Raw genomic sequence first — 15,875 nt, 5'->3', positions numbered from 1 at the left:
TGTATGTTTGACATTGATCTTCTCTCTTCTATAGATTTTCTATAATACTGTCTAATATATGTGTTATACAGTCATTAGTAATATTAGAAGTCTTCGTTAAGTGCAATTTAAAGAAATCGTTAAATTTATTGTAGCTGCGCCCCGCGGTTTCACCCGCGTAAGTCCGTATCCCGTAGGAATATTGGGATAAAAAGTTGCCTATATGTTATTCCAGTTGTCTAGATGTCTACGTACCAAATTTCATTGCAATCGGTTCAGTAGTTTTTGCGTGAAAAAGCAACAAACACACACACACATCCTTACAAACTTTCGCATTTACAATATTAGTAGGATAGGAAGTAGGATTCGTGTATACATTAATTTAAGTATATCATTAATTATACACAAGAACCATTTAAACATATAATACATGTACAAAAAAGATCCGTTAATTTCCAATAGCATGTAGTCATTGGTTAAAAAGTGTTGTATTACGTGTTCGTTGTCTTGTGAGAGGAGGAAACAATCTTAAATATATTGATCGTTTGAATTACCACGAATGATTCAAGTGATAACTTATAAGTACGTATATACTGATTCCGGAATTAATTTCAATTATTTGGCCCAATATTATCACAGGCATTTAAATGTTGAAAGTTTTACAAAGTAATTTGTGGTCAATCTATAATAGTCAACTCATTGGAAATCTATATTTTATTCACTACTATTTCAAGGAAAAATAAAATTAGTCACAAACAATAATATAATTAACTGCCATCGCAATTAATGAATGTGGGACTCCCAAGTTGTAAAGGCAGTATGTATGATACGTCAATGAAGTTTTATCTACGATAAAAATAACCCTATTCAATATAGTTACAACAAAAACATACTTTAATGTAAGAATCAAATAAACTGTCTCACTTCTGTGCATAGATAGGTATGTAAGGAAATTGATCCTAATCAGAATAATAAGATAAACTCAAAGTGTACAAAATTTGAATTAAATCTGTCCGTTTAAAGTGGGTCAAAATCGAGTCTAAGGGAGTCGGTTACATATAAACATACAAGTAAGGCTTGTTAAGAAATAAATTAACAGCAGAGCAATAAAAATTTACGATATCCAACCAAAATACATTTTTTCTCAGTCCTCATTCAGTCCTTTTACAGAAATCAATTTTCTTTGTCTGTTCTTGAATACAACCCTGTATCATAATGCGAAAAATTCTGTCCATTAATAATAATAATTATTATCGTCCCATTTTTTCAAAACTTGAAAATTAAGTCACCGTACAATCAACATAACGACATGTCTGTTGGGTATTCGTTTGATAGCCTTTATATCTTTTGACGGTAGTGAGAAGTGAGAACTCGTAACGAAAAAAAATGAATGTGCGAGACCGTGAAGCTAAATCAAATATTGATTAATTGTTAGAACGACTTGAGAGTTCGATGCGCCGAATACGAGTATACTTGCTAAACTTGATTCTCCAGTCTTTTTTAATATCATATTTTGAGCTATGTAGACGTCTGTCTATGTAACCGAATATTTCAGATGGATTAAACATTAGGTTGTATTGGTTATATTGTTGCATCTTATAGCAACTTCAAATCGATCGATCAATCGATGCAGTTTTGTATGCAAATTTACGGACGATAAAAGCTTTATTCTACCTCAATAACAAAACGGTTCAAGCAAAGCATTAAAATAAAATTGTTTCGTATACTTTTTGATACATGGAATATTGATGTCTTGTATTGGTTAGCAACAAGTGCCAAGAAGTGAGTGGTAGGGATCGGCGCGCTAACAGGTTTGGTGACCTTTCTGTTGCAGTCCAACGAAATCCATAGCTTTTTCTGCTTCACTGATCAATCTATCGGAAGTTGTGTACATTTCTATGGTGTGTATATTCTATGGGCGGTAGCCCAGACTCGTTTTGTTAGATCTTTAGAAGTTCTATAACGTAGATAATAAAATACAGCCATAATATTAACAATGGCAAAAATGTCTTAAACATTTTTATGTTAATATTACAATTGAAGGCATGCACATTCTACGTAATTGTGATGATGATATTCAATAGTCTGTAATAATATGCAAGTCATTTACTATCCATTGTTCTTTACTCTGTTTCACAATACCTACGTTCACTTAAGTCTTTTGGGAATTTTGAAATATCAATACATTATGTTTTACTTTTAAGGCGAACTAATATCGTCGCCTTTAGGTATGCGACGAATTTTATTATTTAATATTATGTAAAAGAACACATGGCAATGGCATGATTTTTAACTTAATTCCTAGAATGTGAAAGTCGTGTTTCGCTTGCATTATCTTGTTCTCGCTATAAAATACGTGAGTTGATTGAAAGCTTGTTTTAACGGTTGTTACGTGACCGATTATCCAAACATCTAATTTCGCTTATAGGATAAAGTTTCTGAAACATGTGATTATGTATCAGAATGATTAGCGTTAAGATTTATCGCGAAACGTTATGCAAATTGTGGCGTTTACTTTTTAAGCCTTTTTTTATTTAGAATTAAACATTGGATATTATTAAAATGTCCTATAATGTAGCTCTGGTCGTTTCCAGTATCCGGTAGGTGTTGGGTAAAAATTCTCGGAATCGTTAAGTGATTCACAATATTCACATGGTGTGGTCATTTGCATTGTGTTCAGGTACGTTTTGTAGCCAGAATTATGTTTCGGCAAAATCTTTTTATGCGTTAACAATACGAATCAATAATAGAGTTGGTATTTTGAAAACGGGACAGACGGGTTTTGCGGTTTTCTCGTGTAATTCAAGTGAAATGCGCGAATGCGTGTGGCGCATCACGTTGCTCTGTACAATGTATCAGAATGCCTAGGTATTTGATATTGTAATGTATGTAGCTGTTCGATTTACGAGATTTACAAGAACGTGAGAGCAAGAAGCTCGATGGTTTTAACACTAAACATTTTTAGTGTAGCGTCCAAGATGAATTAAAATAAAAAGTGCAATGGTATTTATACATTTCTATGTATAGCCAATTTTCTAATGATAAGATAAAGACAAGAGATATCTATGTAAATGATGGGAATGGAATAAAATTATCAACTAGGTCTAACTCATGTCAATTAGTGGAGTTGGAGCTATCTAATGGTGAAAGAATTTTTGAAATTCGTCCAGCAGTGTGAAATCATAACACACATGCATATAAAAAACACATGTTTCCTCGTTATGATATAAAGTAAAGATATTATTGCTTTGTTTGCAGCAAATTGGGTTTGGAGCTGGTGCCGCGACGTGGCGCTGAAGCCGTGGACCCCGAGGAGTCCAGTCTGGTGGAGTTGTATAGGGTTCACGTGGAAAGCGCTGAGAGAGCTGCAGCAGTGAGTATTTATTTACTACATCTAAATACTTATTGTGGTTTTGTTTGTAGAAATATTTTTTTTTTATGGATTTAAAACGCCCTTTTTTTCGTTATATTATTTATCCCAACGCGATTAGTTCAGCGAGCTTGGTCACGTGAAACTGAATGTTTTCGAAATGTCGGTATAGGCAATAAGTTAATGAATTAATTGCACATAAAATTAATTAAAAAGTATTTAATTTCTATATCTATATTCATTCGTTCATTTAATAAAAGAGGGAAAGATTGTTTTTATACGATTATATACAAAAAGTACTCGTTACATCTACTATTAACTACATCTTTACCAGTTAAAGTTAGTACAAATGTTATATAAGAACATATTACTCGAGTATTGAATGGTGATTTATGGGCAAATCCAATTAATGGGACCCCATAACATTGCATTCAAGTTGTAATATTTCCGATAGGTGGCGCTATATTATAAAATGTCACATGTATGCGACTAAAACTTTTAATAACCTATGACCACGCGGGCGAGGCCATGGGCAACAGCTAGTATTATGATAAGCAGTCTTCTAATGTATAAAATTCTCGTACCACAATGTTCGTTCCCATACTCCTCCGAAACGGCACGACCTATTCTCGCGTAATTTTGTATGCATATCGGGAAATTCTAAATAACGGCCAACATTTATTTTTCATACCCCCAAATGCGCAGAACAACGTTTGCCGGGTCAGCTAGTATAATATAATATTTTCACATTGTAATAAATACAAATGTACTATTTAGCATGCGTCTCCACTCTCGTGCATTCTTAATGTGATGAGATCGCAAAACATTTTGTGCTGATATATCTGTCTACGAGTTTATTATTCGTCGCACGTACAGACGTCAATCATAATGTGAATAGACGATTACAAGACTTTATTTAGGGATAACTTTTATTTCAGGGTTCGATTTGATTTACACCTGTTAAATCCGTTTAGTCTGAGAAAGTGAAAGATTATTTATCATCTTGTTCCTATGGTTATTGTAATGCTCAATGTCCGCACATTATCAGTAGAAATAAAACATACTGATGAACGATATCGATTTAAAAATTCTATTGTATGTGGTTTTTCTTTTTTATAACGCAACATCGTGTACGCTATATGTTGTTGTTATTTTTCAATCATTTTTGTTTGGTTCTTATTTAGGTCTATATGTGGGTACAATTGACCCTTGCCTGCCAAGCGACCTGTTAACTAATAGAGTATGTTATTCCATTCAGTCGCCTATTACTATATGATTTATATGTTATTTGTTGCTTTTAATGGTCTCCATTCGATCCATATGTTACTCACTATTAATACCGTAAAAGGAGAGTTTACGTAACTGATACAGATACAGTTGGTCCGAAAGGTTATGTTTCTTTATTTGTTAAAATGTTTGTGTGTCACAACATAGTGTAATCGTGAGTCATAAAGTGCACACATTGTGTATTTATATAATTAGATTAAATGTTGCCCGCAGATTCTCCCGCGCTGTCTTAATAGATTTTCATGGTTCAAACTTTTATCCCCTATTTTATCCCGTTGGGGGTAGAATTTTTTAAAAATCCTTTCTTAGCGGATGCCTAAGTCATAAATCTATCTGTATACCAAATTTCACCACGGATTGTCCAGCGGTTTGGGCTGTGCGTTGATAGATCGCTATGTCAGTCAGTTAACTTTTCTGTTATATGTGTTTAGGTTGCTCAATAAAATGAATGTTTATAGTATACTAGCTGCGCCCCGCGGTTTCACCCGCGTAAGTCCGTATCCCGTAGGAATATCGGGATAAAAAATAGATGTTGGCCGATTCTCAGACCTACCCAATGTGCTTACCAAATTTCAGAGGAATCGGTCAAGCCGTTTCGGAGGAGTATGGCAACGAAAACTGTGACACGAGAATTTTATATATATAGATGTGTAGACATATTTAAGTCCCTTAATTATGATTGTCCGTCTTATTGATTAAAATCTTAACTGTTTTTTGTTTAGCAAGCGATTATATATCTAAATTAAACAAAAATTTATTTTAATTATACTCGCTGTTCGCCCCTTCTTAGTGAACATGCAGCTTTGTACTGGAATGTTGAATTAATTTTTGGAATCGGTGCAAGAGTTTATGTGTGCAAACATTACAAACATATACATAAACACACATAGGTTTACCCTTTATAAATTCAGATATATACTATTCGCCGCATCCAATCTGTCTTATCACCGAATATGATCAATGGTGTTCTTGTGGACCTCATTCACGTCTTAATGGAATGTGCCCATAATGCAGCCTTATCTAAATAATCGATTATTGAGGAGATAATGCTTAACTTTAAACTGTATGAAACAACTTTCTCCTTTTATCAGTTTTCTTAAAATTGTAATTGTGTATTTTAATTATTAGCCTGTATTAGTTATAAGTGTGTCTGTACATGAGCGACATAATCATTTTGTGATTAAACTCTTTCAATAAAGATTGAAAAAATTGTTTAACGCTATATATATTTTCCAGTGGCGCGGCACGCTCCGCAGAGCTGGCGGTTCGGGCAGCAGTTTCAATTCGGGCACGCTCACAAACTCGACCAGTACCACGCCCACGGTGCAATCCCACTATCTCATGTGCAGCATGCGAGACTTCGGCCACACGGCTGGCGGTGATGAAGCGGAGCTGTTGCTATGGTTACACGATGCGAGGCGAGCGCAACCGCTCTCCGAGAGGTTCAGGGTGCGGATCGCGAGGGACGGCTTCTCGAACTACATAGACAGGCTGCACGCGAATAGCACGCTATTTGCGGTGAGTTGGCATCTTTATTTTTGGAGGGAGTATGACAAGGTGTGAGTGGGTCGCTTTAATCGTGTGGTCATTTATGTCTTTTGATGTTGTTTATATAATGATGACTTTATATGGGATCTTATCTGATGTTTTCTTGTCAGACATAATAATCGTCATAATATATTGCGCGTAGTTTTATTTTCTATCGAACTGAGAGTGGATCGTATATATGATGCAATTATCGGTTAATGATTTGTTAGTAAAGGTCAGTCGGAAACGAATTAGATTCCATACTTTCTACTATGTTTTCTAAAAGAGCATGCGTGTCTGTTTGTTGCAAAATTTCATAAATACGTATTTTGGGCAATTAGAATTCAGTACTTTATTATTAATAGCTTATATTATCTTTGCCAAGAAATGTGCTGTGTCGGAATGACGCTGCCATAATAGCATAGGCTATGGTACAGATGAATAAAAAATCTGTTATTGTAGCGTTTGCGTATTATATGCGTATAGCTTCGCGGGTACATGTGTAGTGTATATAATAGCTAATGAACTTTATGACAAAGCCTTTTTTACAAGCTTCTATGTACTGGGTTTATAATATGATGTAATTTTTTGAACAAAAAAAAAAACGAAACCGCTTTCGAACAGTTCAGCCTGAACTAGACTAAATTTAAATGGCAAACACCAGCTTTTTCCTCAAGTAAAAAAGAGTCATAAAAATCGGCCAGTAAAGTGTTAGTCACGTAAAGTGTTTGACCGCCTCCTTGGTGCAGTGGTTAACGCGTGAGCGTAGAACCGAGGGGTCCTGGGTTCAATTCCCGGTGGGGACGCACAAAAAAAAAATGTTTCGGTCTGGCAGGACACAGAAGGCTGATCACCTACTTGTCCCTAAAGAAAATCGATCAGTGAAACGGATGTACATCATCTGCCCCATACCCCATTAGGGGACACGGGACTTCACTTTTAAAGTGTTAGTCACACACAAAAAACAGTCTTATCGATAACTTCCTCCTTTTTTGAAGTCGGTTGAAAATAAGTAAATTTCATGTTCTTTATGAAAGAAAGTATTATACGTCTTATACTATTTGACTTGAAGTGATGTTTGTAAGAATTACAATGAAAATATACAAAAAAAATCTACTTGTAACATTAATTCGTTTTCCTTAAGATTTTTAGTATGACTTGCAAGTATTTAAGAGTAATAGCGGTTTTTATGTAAAACCACAACAGTAACTAAATTCACCCAGTAAATATTAACGACTTTCATTTTCCTGTCAATGAATAAGCCGTTAAATTGTTTTAATCGAAAATCGTTACTGTATAAAAGCATTCTCTTTTAACCTTAACTAACGTTAGGTTAACAACACAATATATTATAAGGAAATTTTTTGAAAGTTTCCAATAGATGTATCATAAATGCTTTGTTGAACGAAACGGTCTCTTTCCCTTTTCAAAAATATGACTAATTTTGAATAGTTTAAAGCGCTGGTGGGGCAAGACTACATGTATTTACGCACGTATTGAAGGATGTAGTGAATTCATATGATTTAGATTATAATTCTTTAATTGATTCGAACAGAAAAGTTTAATTATCCCCCAAGTCGACTTGATGCACACTTAATTAGGAAAGAAGAGTTCGAAAATATAATATAACAACAAATGAAAATTCAGCAAATGAGCTGAGTTAGCCATAACCAATATTGTCAACAGTTGTCTAGAATAACAATTAACGCTATCTTAATTTGATAATTAATTAATTTAACACTTGTTTTAATTTTTGGCCAATAATTAATTGATTCCATAATTAATATAGATAATGATTATAATATAAATAAGGAAAAGTATGTATTTTTCGAAATACACTACATACATATCAATTTCAGTAATTTATCCAAGGCATTAATTCTTTACCAATCCTAACCATCAGGTGATAAAAAGTGTGCAAATTCTCTAACTTTAGTTTGCGAATTTTCAATGGGTGCATATAATATCTATGTCCTTACTTATTATATCTTAGAGTAAATAACATTAACAAGGCCCATTTCCTTTTCCTTGCTCTTCCCAATCCATTTCGCCTTTACAGTTCTTAAGTTCCCGCTTATGGCAAAAAAAAAATAAAAAACACTGAAAAATCCGAAAACAACCCTTATATGGAGACGTGAGAAAGATCTTTATACTCAATAAATTACTTATTCTTTCATCATTCAGGATCTATCAGCAACGGATCTTTCCCGCGAACTCTGGCTGGTAGCCTGGGTGGTGCGAGTGGGAAGATGGTCTGGTGCGGGCAGTATTGGTAGTGGAACAGGGGAGAGGAGAGGACCAGTGGCCCGGAGGCCATTAGGTGCTGGTGTGTTACCGCTGGCGGAGTTTCTTAGGCAGCCCGAACAGCAGACTGCGGAAAAAGAGTATACTTTTAAGGTGGGTGAAAGTTTTCGAATAATTTAGGGTATTTATTAGTTTTTGATTATTGCTCTTATACTCAACACGAGTACTTGTGAATCATAATATAAATACAATATTATTCCACTACAAAATGATAAATATTATGTTTTGCTCAGGTATATATTATGTAGAAGTGTTTTAGATAGCTTTGTGTTTAACAAGTTCAGAAACTATTAAATAAAATTTCATAATTTACTGGCACAACCCCAAAAAATTAAAAATTTGCTTTTTTAAATCTTTTAAGTATACAATTTTATGAAAGTATGTATCTCTGAACACAATCAAGAGAGTATAGACTTTATATATTCGAAAAGATAAATCAAGGCAATAGACTAAAGTAAATATAAAATTAACGAAGTACATCCATTCGTTGTTTATGTTTGCGTTACGAATCAACGTAGGCAAACTATATGTCGCTGTCATAATATTTGCTGGGTTACTCAAAGCTTTGTTTAGTAAACACGGCACAGGCTATTGCATTGATACAAAGCAAATGCGACCTAAATAAGCGCATGTCAAACAATAACTGTAATTTTATTCCCAAATTTACAGGTATCATGCAGTTTTATATCTCCTTGTATAGTATCCCCATACCATATGAGATATTTCAATTGATGATACTATTACTGATTCATCAATTGAGGGCTGGACTTTAAGAGCGGTGCCCACCACTCTCTAGCCCTTTAGTTGCGTGCTTAAAATTTGGAATTATTTCGAGAACATATCAGTGTATCATACGATACCTGAATAATAGTAGTAACATTAATTTATTAAGTACTAGACGCTCGTCCCGGCTCCGCCCGGATGTCAAGATTCCTGTTTTATCCCATGGGAGCATTTAATTGGAATTTAAAGTATCCTACCACCCTAGTGAGCTCCTGTCTGTATACCGCATTTCATCAAAATTCGTTCGGTAGTTTCGGCGTGATTGACGGACAAACATCCCCAAACAAACAAACTTTCACATTTATAATATGTATTAATATGATATATATAGTGTGGTTGTTTTTGCTGATTTCAGGTTTATCAATGTGAAGAGAAAGATTTTCACCAGCTTCATGATATGTTGATCCGGAAACAGACAAATAAATGCAACATTTTACCGGGACAACCTAATTATGGTATTTATATCGAAATAAAACATTAATTACATTCTTGTGGTAATTATAACAATAATTGTCGAACAACACACTTGTAATTTGCCAAAGCCTACGATTTTTTCCTTATTCAATTTTTTGAAAAAAAATCCCTATCAAATACATAAACTCCTATGAAAAAAATTAATAAAATCCGTAATTGTATGACCCATGTATGAAATATATCTCAATTTTAAACAAGTATCAAGTAACAATCAAGTTACAATCAATTACATCACCAATATCACTATTCACTAAACTTGCCTAACCTACTTTAAGTCTCTGATGAGAAATATAAATAATAATTCAAATGAAATCCACATCATAAAATCATCTCTTATCATCCCCTCCCAGGAATTGTAGTCGCCCTCAGACTGCTTACCAACCAAGGCAGTATATCGGAAGCTGTAGCGTCCGGAGCGACTGTCACAGCGAAACGGGGATTTCCCGACGTCATAATGCCGGGTGATGTGCGAAACGATCTGTATCTGACCTTGGAGAGAGCGGAGTTCGAAAGGGGCGGGAAAAGCACGGCGAAGAATGTCCTCGCAACTGTTAGCGTGCATGATAGTACGGGACAGGTTATAAGCGTGAGTAATTCAAAGCAAATTTTAGTAGATTGGTGAAAAAATTATAAAAATTGCATATTAAATTATACTTTATAACTAACCCTGTGGAATTTTGATTGCGTTTTATTTTGCTGAACTAATTTAAGTGTGGGATACTCATCACTTAAGCGCCATATCGCTAGACGACATATATAGCTGCGTATTTTTCCCACACTGAAATTGATAACGTTTTAAGACAAAGAATTGCCCAGGCCTTCTTTTCCCGCTCAAAAATTATGTTTTTAATCCCTTAGGAATTAAATAATTTAACCATTTCATTTTATAGAATTTATTATTATTTTTGTTATTTTATAGGATTGCGTTTGGGGTGCGAGTGGCATTGGTTCCACGTCATACGAATCTCTAGTGCTATACCACAACAACAGCCCGGCGTGGGGCGAGCAGTTGCGCCTCACTGTGCCGCTGGAGACGTTCACGCACGCGCACGTGCGCATCGAGTTCCGGCATTGCTCCAGTGAGTGCGTTTGATTGGACTATTTTATTGTTTTTTTTTTTTTTTTTATAATTGATCGTTGTGAAACTCGTGTAAAATTAGTGAAATATATTGATCTAAATGTTAAACAACAACCTCAACTTTTGTAAAAAAAGCGGGAATTAAACGCATAAAAATGCAGATAGAGAGTAACAAAAAAGTAGGTGGTTCGTGTCGTGGCTTGTCTTGTCATGTGAAATAAATTATGCACCTGAAACCATTTTTTGTTAAAATACAGGCAACCAAAGTGTATTTATGTCTATGCAATGTACATCATGTGATACAACACTGCTTAGTCACCTCCATTATTTTACTTTTCTGAATCATTTGATTTATCAAATTGAAATTTAACATAATGTGTCAAATGTTAGATTTTTATTATCTTATTTGTATTTACAGCGCGAGACAAAAATGAGAGGAAACTATATGGCTTCGCATTCGCAAGACTAATGGAAGCTAGCGGCGCTACTCTTAGAGATGGAGCCCACGAGTTATATGTGTACAAGTGTGACGATCCTAGCAAGTCAGTGTCTATTCATACTTATTTATTAAATTAAATTAAATAAATTTTACTTAATTTGCAAGTAAACATGATTAACATTATTATTATCTTAACATAATACATAGCAATGGTGTTTTTTTTATAAGGGAATTTATCGTTCTATTTCGTTGTTTTAAAACGTATTACTAAAGGAATAGATATAGGGTAGCGCATACTTTAAACACATTATGAGTTCTTAGTTTTCAATTTCAAGCAATGTTACACTTTAGTTATAAATTAGGTATATTAAACCTGAATTATTGTGACGGCGAAACAGTGTCCTTGATTTAAGATTATTATATCAAGCTGATTATGTATAAAATTTTCTACTTATGCTGTAATAAAATTGTAGAATATAATTTATTAAATCGCTACTACATACGGCGATACTTCTAAAACAACATCACCATTATGTTCATCATCACAGGTTAATATCAGCAAACTATCTATCATTGCCGTCGTGCGCCAACGACTCGGTGCGCGCGAACGCAACCAACGGGCTGGTCGCGTCGTTCCCGAGAAGCACCAAGGAGAACTGCACTATCAGTACGGTGCTGTGTTCTACCAAACTTACCCAGAACGGTGAGTTAAATTGTACTGATATACGTTTCTGTGAAGGTATTTTTCATACGGTCCGAAAAAAAAGAATTACTGTTTTCTACAGTACAAATCTCATCTACTTACTGTAGTTTTGGTAATAGTTTTCTCTATAATGTTGAAAATTTTAAGACCTTGCAATAGCTACAAATCAATGGTGGATTATTTACCCTAACAGTAGACTTAGAATAATGAATAATTAGTAAACTTTATTATGATTTTCGTTAACGTTTTTCAGAGGATCTCCTTGCATTGCTACAATGGCGAGCACACCCGGAAAAAGTGCAGGAAACTCTACTGCGAGTTTTACGGTTGGGCGATGGTCTCAGTTGCGAGGAACTTATCAAGTTCCTTAGAGATGTGTTGGACGCACTTTTCGCATTGTTTTCTACTGAAGATGGCAATAGGTATGATTGTAGAATTAATATTTATTTCTCGTATTATAGCTAAGAACAAAGAACATAGAATAATAGTGTAAACTAGTAATCAAAGTATTGTAAAACGTACCTTAAGTCACATGAAATAAAGGTCTAAAATATTTATTATTGAAATTATCAGACAATGTATCTCATAGCACACATTATTGTGTAATACAATTATTATACTTTTGCTTTTTAGCACACCTCATTCTGGAACAGTGTTCCTAGTCCTGGTATCAATATGCAGTTTATTAGATGAAAGTAGATTTCAACACTTTAGACCCGTATTGGATGTGTATATCGAAGAACATTTCTCCGCAGCTCTCGTTTACAAGTAAGTTATTTATTGTAATAATTACATTTTTATCAACTGACATTACTTTAATAGTGTTTTGATTGGAAAGATTTTTATACGTATATTTCTCATTGATTTCAATTTGAAATAAAACAGCGACGTGAATTTTTTTGTCACTATATTCATATTATAATACAACATTAAAATGTCTAGATTCAAGTTTTAATTATAACATTTGCACAGGTTCGCTTACTTCGATAAATCCTCTATGAAAGCAACATTAATTTTTCAATATCTTTTTAAATGTATTGCTTGGAAGCATTTAACTATTTAAAGGCCTAATCATTTTTAAGCAATAAGGCTAACATGCCTATGTGTTAGTAACCATCTTCTTTAGACTCTATTTTTCAAACCTCGTACACTTATCGAGAATTGGTGAAAATACAATCAATTCATGAGTTTATCTTATTACCCTTAGCAAGAACGCCAGCGTTAAATCCTTGCGTATACTCATATGCATATGATCATGAGAGAGAATTTAGTTGGAACTTTTATTTAAGCATGATAATTTTGTATATTTTTCTATTTACGACGAAAAGTATAAGCTTAATGTAAATTCGGAATTGCAGAGGGCTCCTGTCGTCGGTGCAGCACTGCGCCGAGTGGGCGGCGGGCGCGGAGGGGCAGGAGCCGATCCGCAAGTGCCTGCGCTCGCTCGGCGCCGTGTTCCGGCTGGCGGTGCGCTCGCGCTGCCTGTTCGCGCGCGCCACGGGCGGCCAGTACGAGGACAGCTTCCGGCGCGACGTGCGCGCGGCGCTGCACGCGCTCAAGGCGCTCGCGCAGCACCCGCACCGCGACCACCTGGCGCCCGCGCAGGTGAATCTTTATGTTTCACACACACGACAATGCCAGATTGAGGTCAAATCGAGTGGGGGAAGTGGCGTTTCTTTTTTATTTTGGGTGGATATCGACCAAACCTTTTTTTTTAAACTTACTAGGACGTGAACACCTCAAAACTCAGTCTGTAGCTTAACTTTAAGTAGGATGTTCAGATTGATGTCTAAGAATCGTTACGGACGTCGTCTAGATAGAAACATTTCGATATCGCCAAATTGTAACAATTTGTATGAGCTTCCCGTCTGCGGCTTGGCACACGTTCTCGCGAAATTTCTTTACCAAATTTCGTCTATATTGGTGGTTAATAGTTTAGACGCGAAGTCGCAGGCAGACATTATTTTTCATTTATTTTATTGGTACCGATTGGTAGGGATTACTATTATAAATTTTACTGTAACACATAAATTTATTCAATCAATGTTTTTATTTTTTTATAAGGTGGCTCTAATGACGTCATGGGCCAGCGTCGCCAAGGAAGTGTCTTCGGCCCTGAGTCCCGTAGAAGCTGCTAGAATATCCGCGGCCATGTTGGATGCATTTGCGGCTAATGTACCGGCGCCGCTGGCCAGAGCGAGGCTGGCAGCAGCACAAGAGATATTGAAGGGGCCATTGGGACAGGAGCCTGGTGAGTGGGGAAAGATAATAAGAGACACTTGCAGTTATACAATATTTTATGGAAATTTAAATTTACTCAATGCTTTTCATACTTTAGACGGTAACAATGAACATAATATTTTTGTAAATGATATATTTTCCAAGATGTACATTTAGTCCCTGTATAATTTTAGACACCAAACCTAATTGTGAAAGTAATTGCAATATATACATCTCAGACAAAGAATATATCTTATACCTTTAGACGAGCAATTCTTGTATATATATATCTTCTATATATATATATATATATATATATATATATATATATATATATATATATATATATATATATATATATATATATATATATATATATATATATATATATATATATATATATATATATATATATATATATATATATATATATATATATATATATATATATATCTTCTATATATATAAAATTCTCGTGTCACAGTTTTCGTTGCCATACTCCTCCGAAACGGCTTGACCGATTCCTCTGAAATTTGGTAAGCATATTGGGTAGGTCTGAGAATCGGCCAACATCTATTTTTTATCCCGATATTCCTACGGGATACGGACATACGCGGGTGAAACCGCGGGGCGCAGCTAGTATGTATATATAATTGGAATCTCGGAATCGGCTCCAACGATTTTCATGAAATTTGGTATATAGAGGGTTTCGGGGGCGATAAATCGATCTAGCTAGGAATCTTTTTTAGAAAATGTCATATTCGTGTTTTCTCGACTTAAATAATACTAATACAATTTTTTCTTCCTGACATCTATTGGCGCATAGTAATACTAATACTATTTTTTGGCGAATAATTAAAGTTCCAGCAGATGGCGTTGTTAAGTAACGAAGTCAATGAGTGTTTGTTGTGAGGTTAGACTAATTGTTTATATTGTTTTGTGTCTTCTTAATGCACGCGTTCACTAAAAAATGCCTAAACGATCTTGGAAAAAACACTTATAAACAATCTAACTTCACGAAAATAAACCGAGCAAAGCTCCAGGTACTACGTACTTTAAACTCAATCTGGTTTAAAGATGTACAAATATACTAGATATATTAGACATTTAACTGCTGAACAAATAAATATATTGTATTCACATACAGAAGCGAGAAACATAGTACTCACAACGGCATGCCATCACCTCCGGGTGCACCTGGCGCGGCGCGACGAGCTCTCGCAGTGCGCGGACATGCTGGGCGAGCTGGTGACGCTGCTGTGGAGGAAGGAGGACCCCGACATGCCGCTGGACGATGATGAACTGGATCCGGACGTGGACGTGCTGTGCCTGAACACGCTCGACGTGCTCGTCGAGACCGTGCTGCATTTGATTGGTGGGAATTCGCCGGTACTTGTGAGTATTTGGATTCATTATCAGCCCATATTTGTTCCCACTACAGCGACATGACACCTACTGTAGGGGTTCAGGCCATAATCCACCACGCTGGTCATGTGCAGGTTGGCTGATGTCACAGGTCGTTGAAGCTTTTGATTCTTCGACATGCCGGTTTTTTCCCGATTTCTCCTTCAACCGTTTTGAGCAGGTGGTTTGTATAATTTACACATAATTTTAATAATACTAAACAACAATTCTAATAAAATATAGTTTAAAAAAACTAAAAAACACGCTTTTCAAGCACATCAAACTAAAAACTATAAAATAATTTTTA

General features: G+C 35.3%; 1 protein-coding gene across 1 annotated transcript in view; it reads left to right on the top strand.

Moving 5' to 3' along the window:
* Nucleotides 1-15,875, top strand: part of LOC119831323 (dedicator of cytokinesis protein 3) — a 49,192-nt gene that overhangs the window by 17,650 nt on the left and 15,667 nt on the right. Inside the window, exons 5-18 of the mRNA XM_038354626.1 lie at nt 3,238-3,352; nt 5,873-6,154; nt 8,348-8,560; nt 9,606-9,705; nt 10,075-10,310; nt 10,644-10,803; nt 11,221-11,344; nt 11,790-11,944; nt 12,198-12,366; nt 12,578-12,712; nt 13,303-13,549; nt 14,009-14,195; nt 15,312-15,559; nt 15,606-15,712. Of these exons, the coding sequence (XP_038210554.1) occupies nt 3,238-3,352; nt 5,873-6,154; nt 8,348-8,560; nt 9,606-9,705; nt 10,075-10,310; nt 10,644-10,803; nt 11,221-11,344; nt 11,790-11,944; nt 12,198-12,366; nt 12,578-12,712; nt 13,303-13,549; nt 14,009-14,195; nt 15,312-15,559; nt 15,606-15,712 (2,478 nt within the window). The remainder of the gene's footprint in view (nt 1-3,237; nt 3,353-5,872; nt 6,155-8,347; nt 8,561-9,605; nt 9,706-10,074; nt 10,311-10,643; nt 10,804-11,220; nt 11,345-11,789; nt 11,945-12,197; nt 12,367-12,577; nt 12,713-13,302; nt 13,550-14,008; nt 14,196-15,311; nt 15,560-15,605; nt 15,713-15,875) is intronic.

This window comes from Zerene cesonia, chromosome 13, assembly GCF_012273895.1.
Source record: "Zerene cesonia ecotype Mississippi chromosome 13, Zerene_cesonia_1.1, whole genome shotgun sequence".
NCBI lineage: Eukaryota > Metazoa > Arthropoda > Insecta > Lepidoptera > Pieridae > Zerene > Zerene cesonia.
Note: the sequence above shows the minus strand (reverse complement) of the source record. Positions and strands in the feature narration are given on the sequence as shown.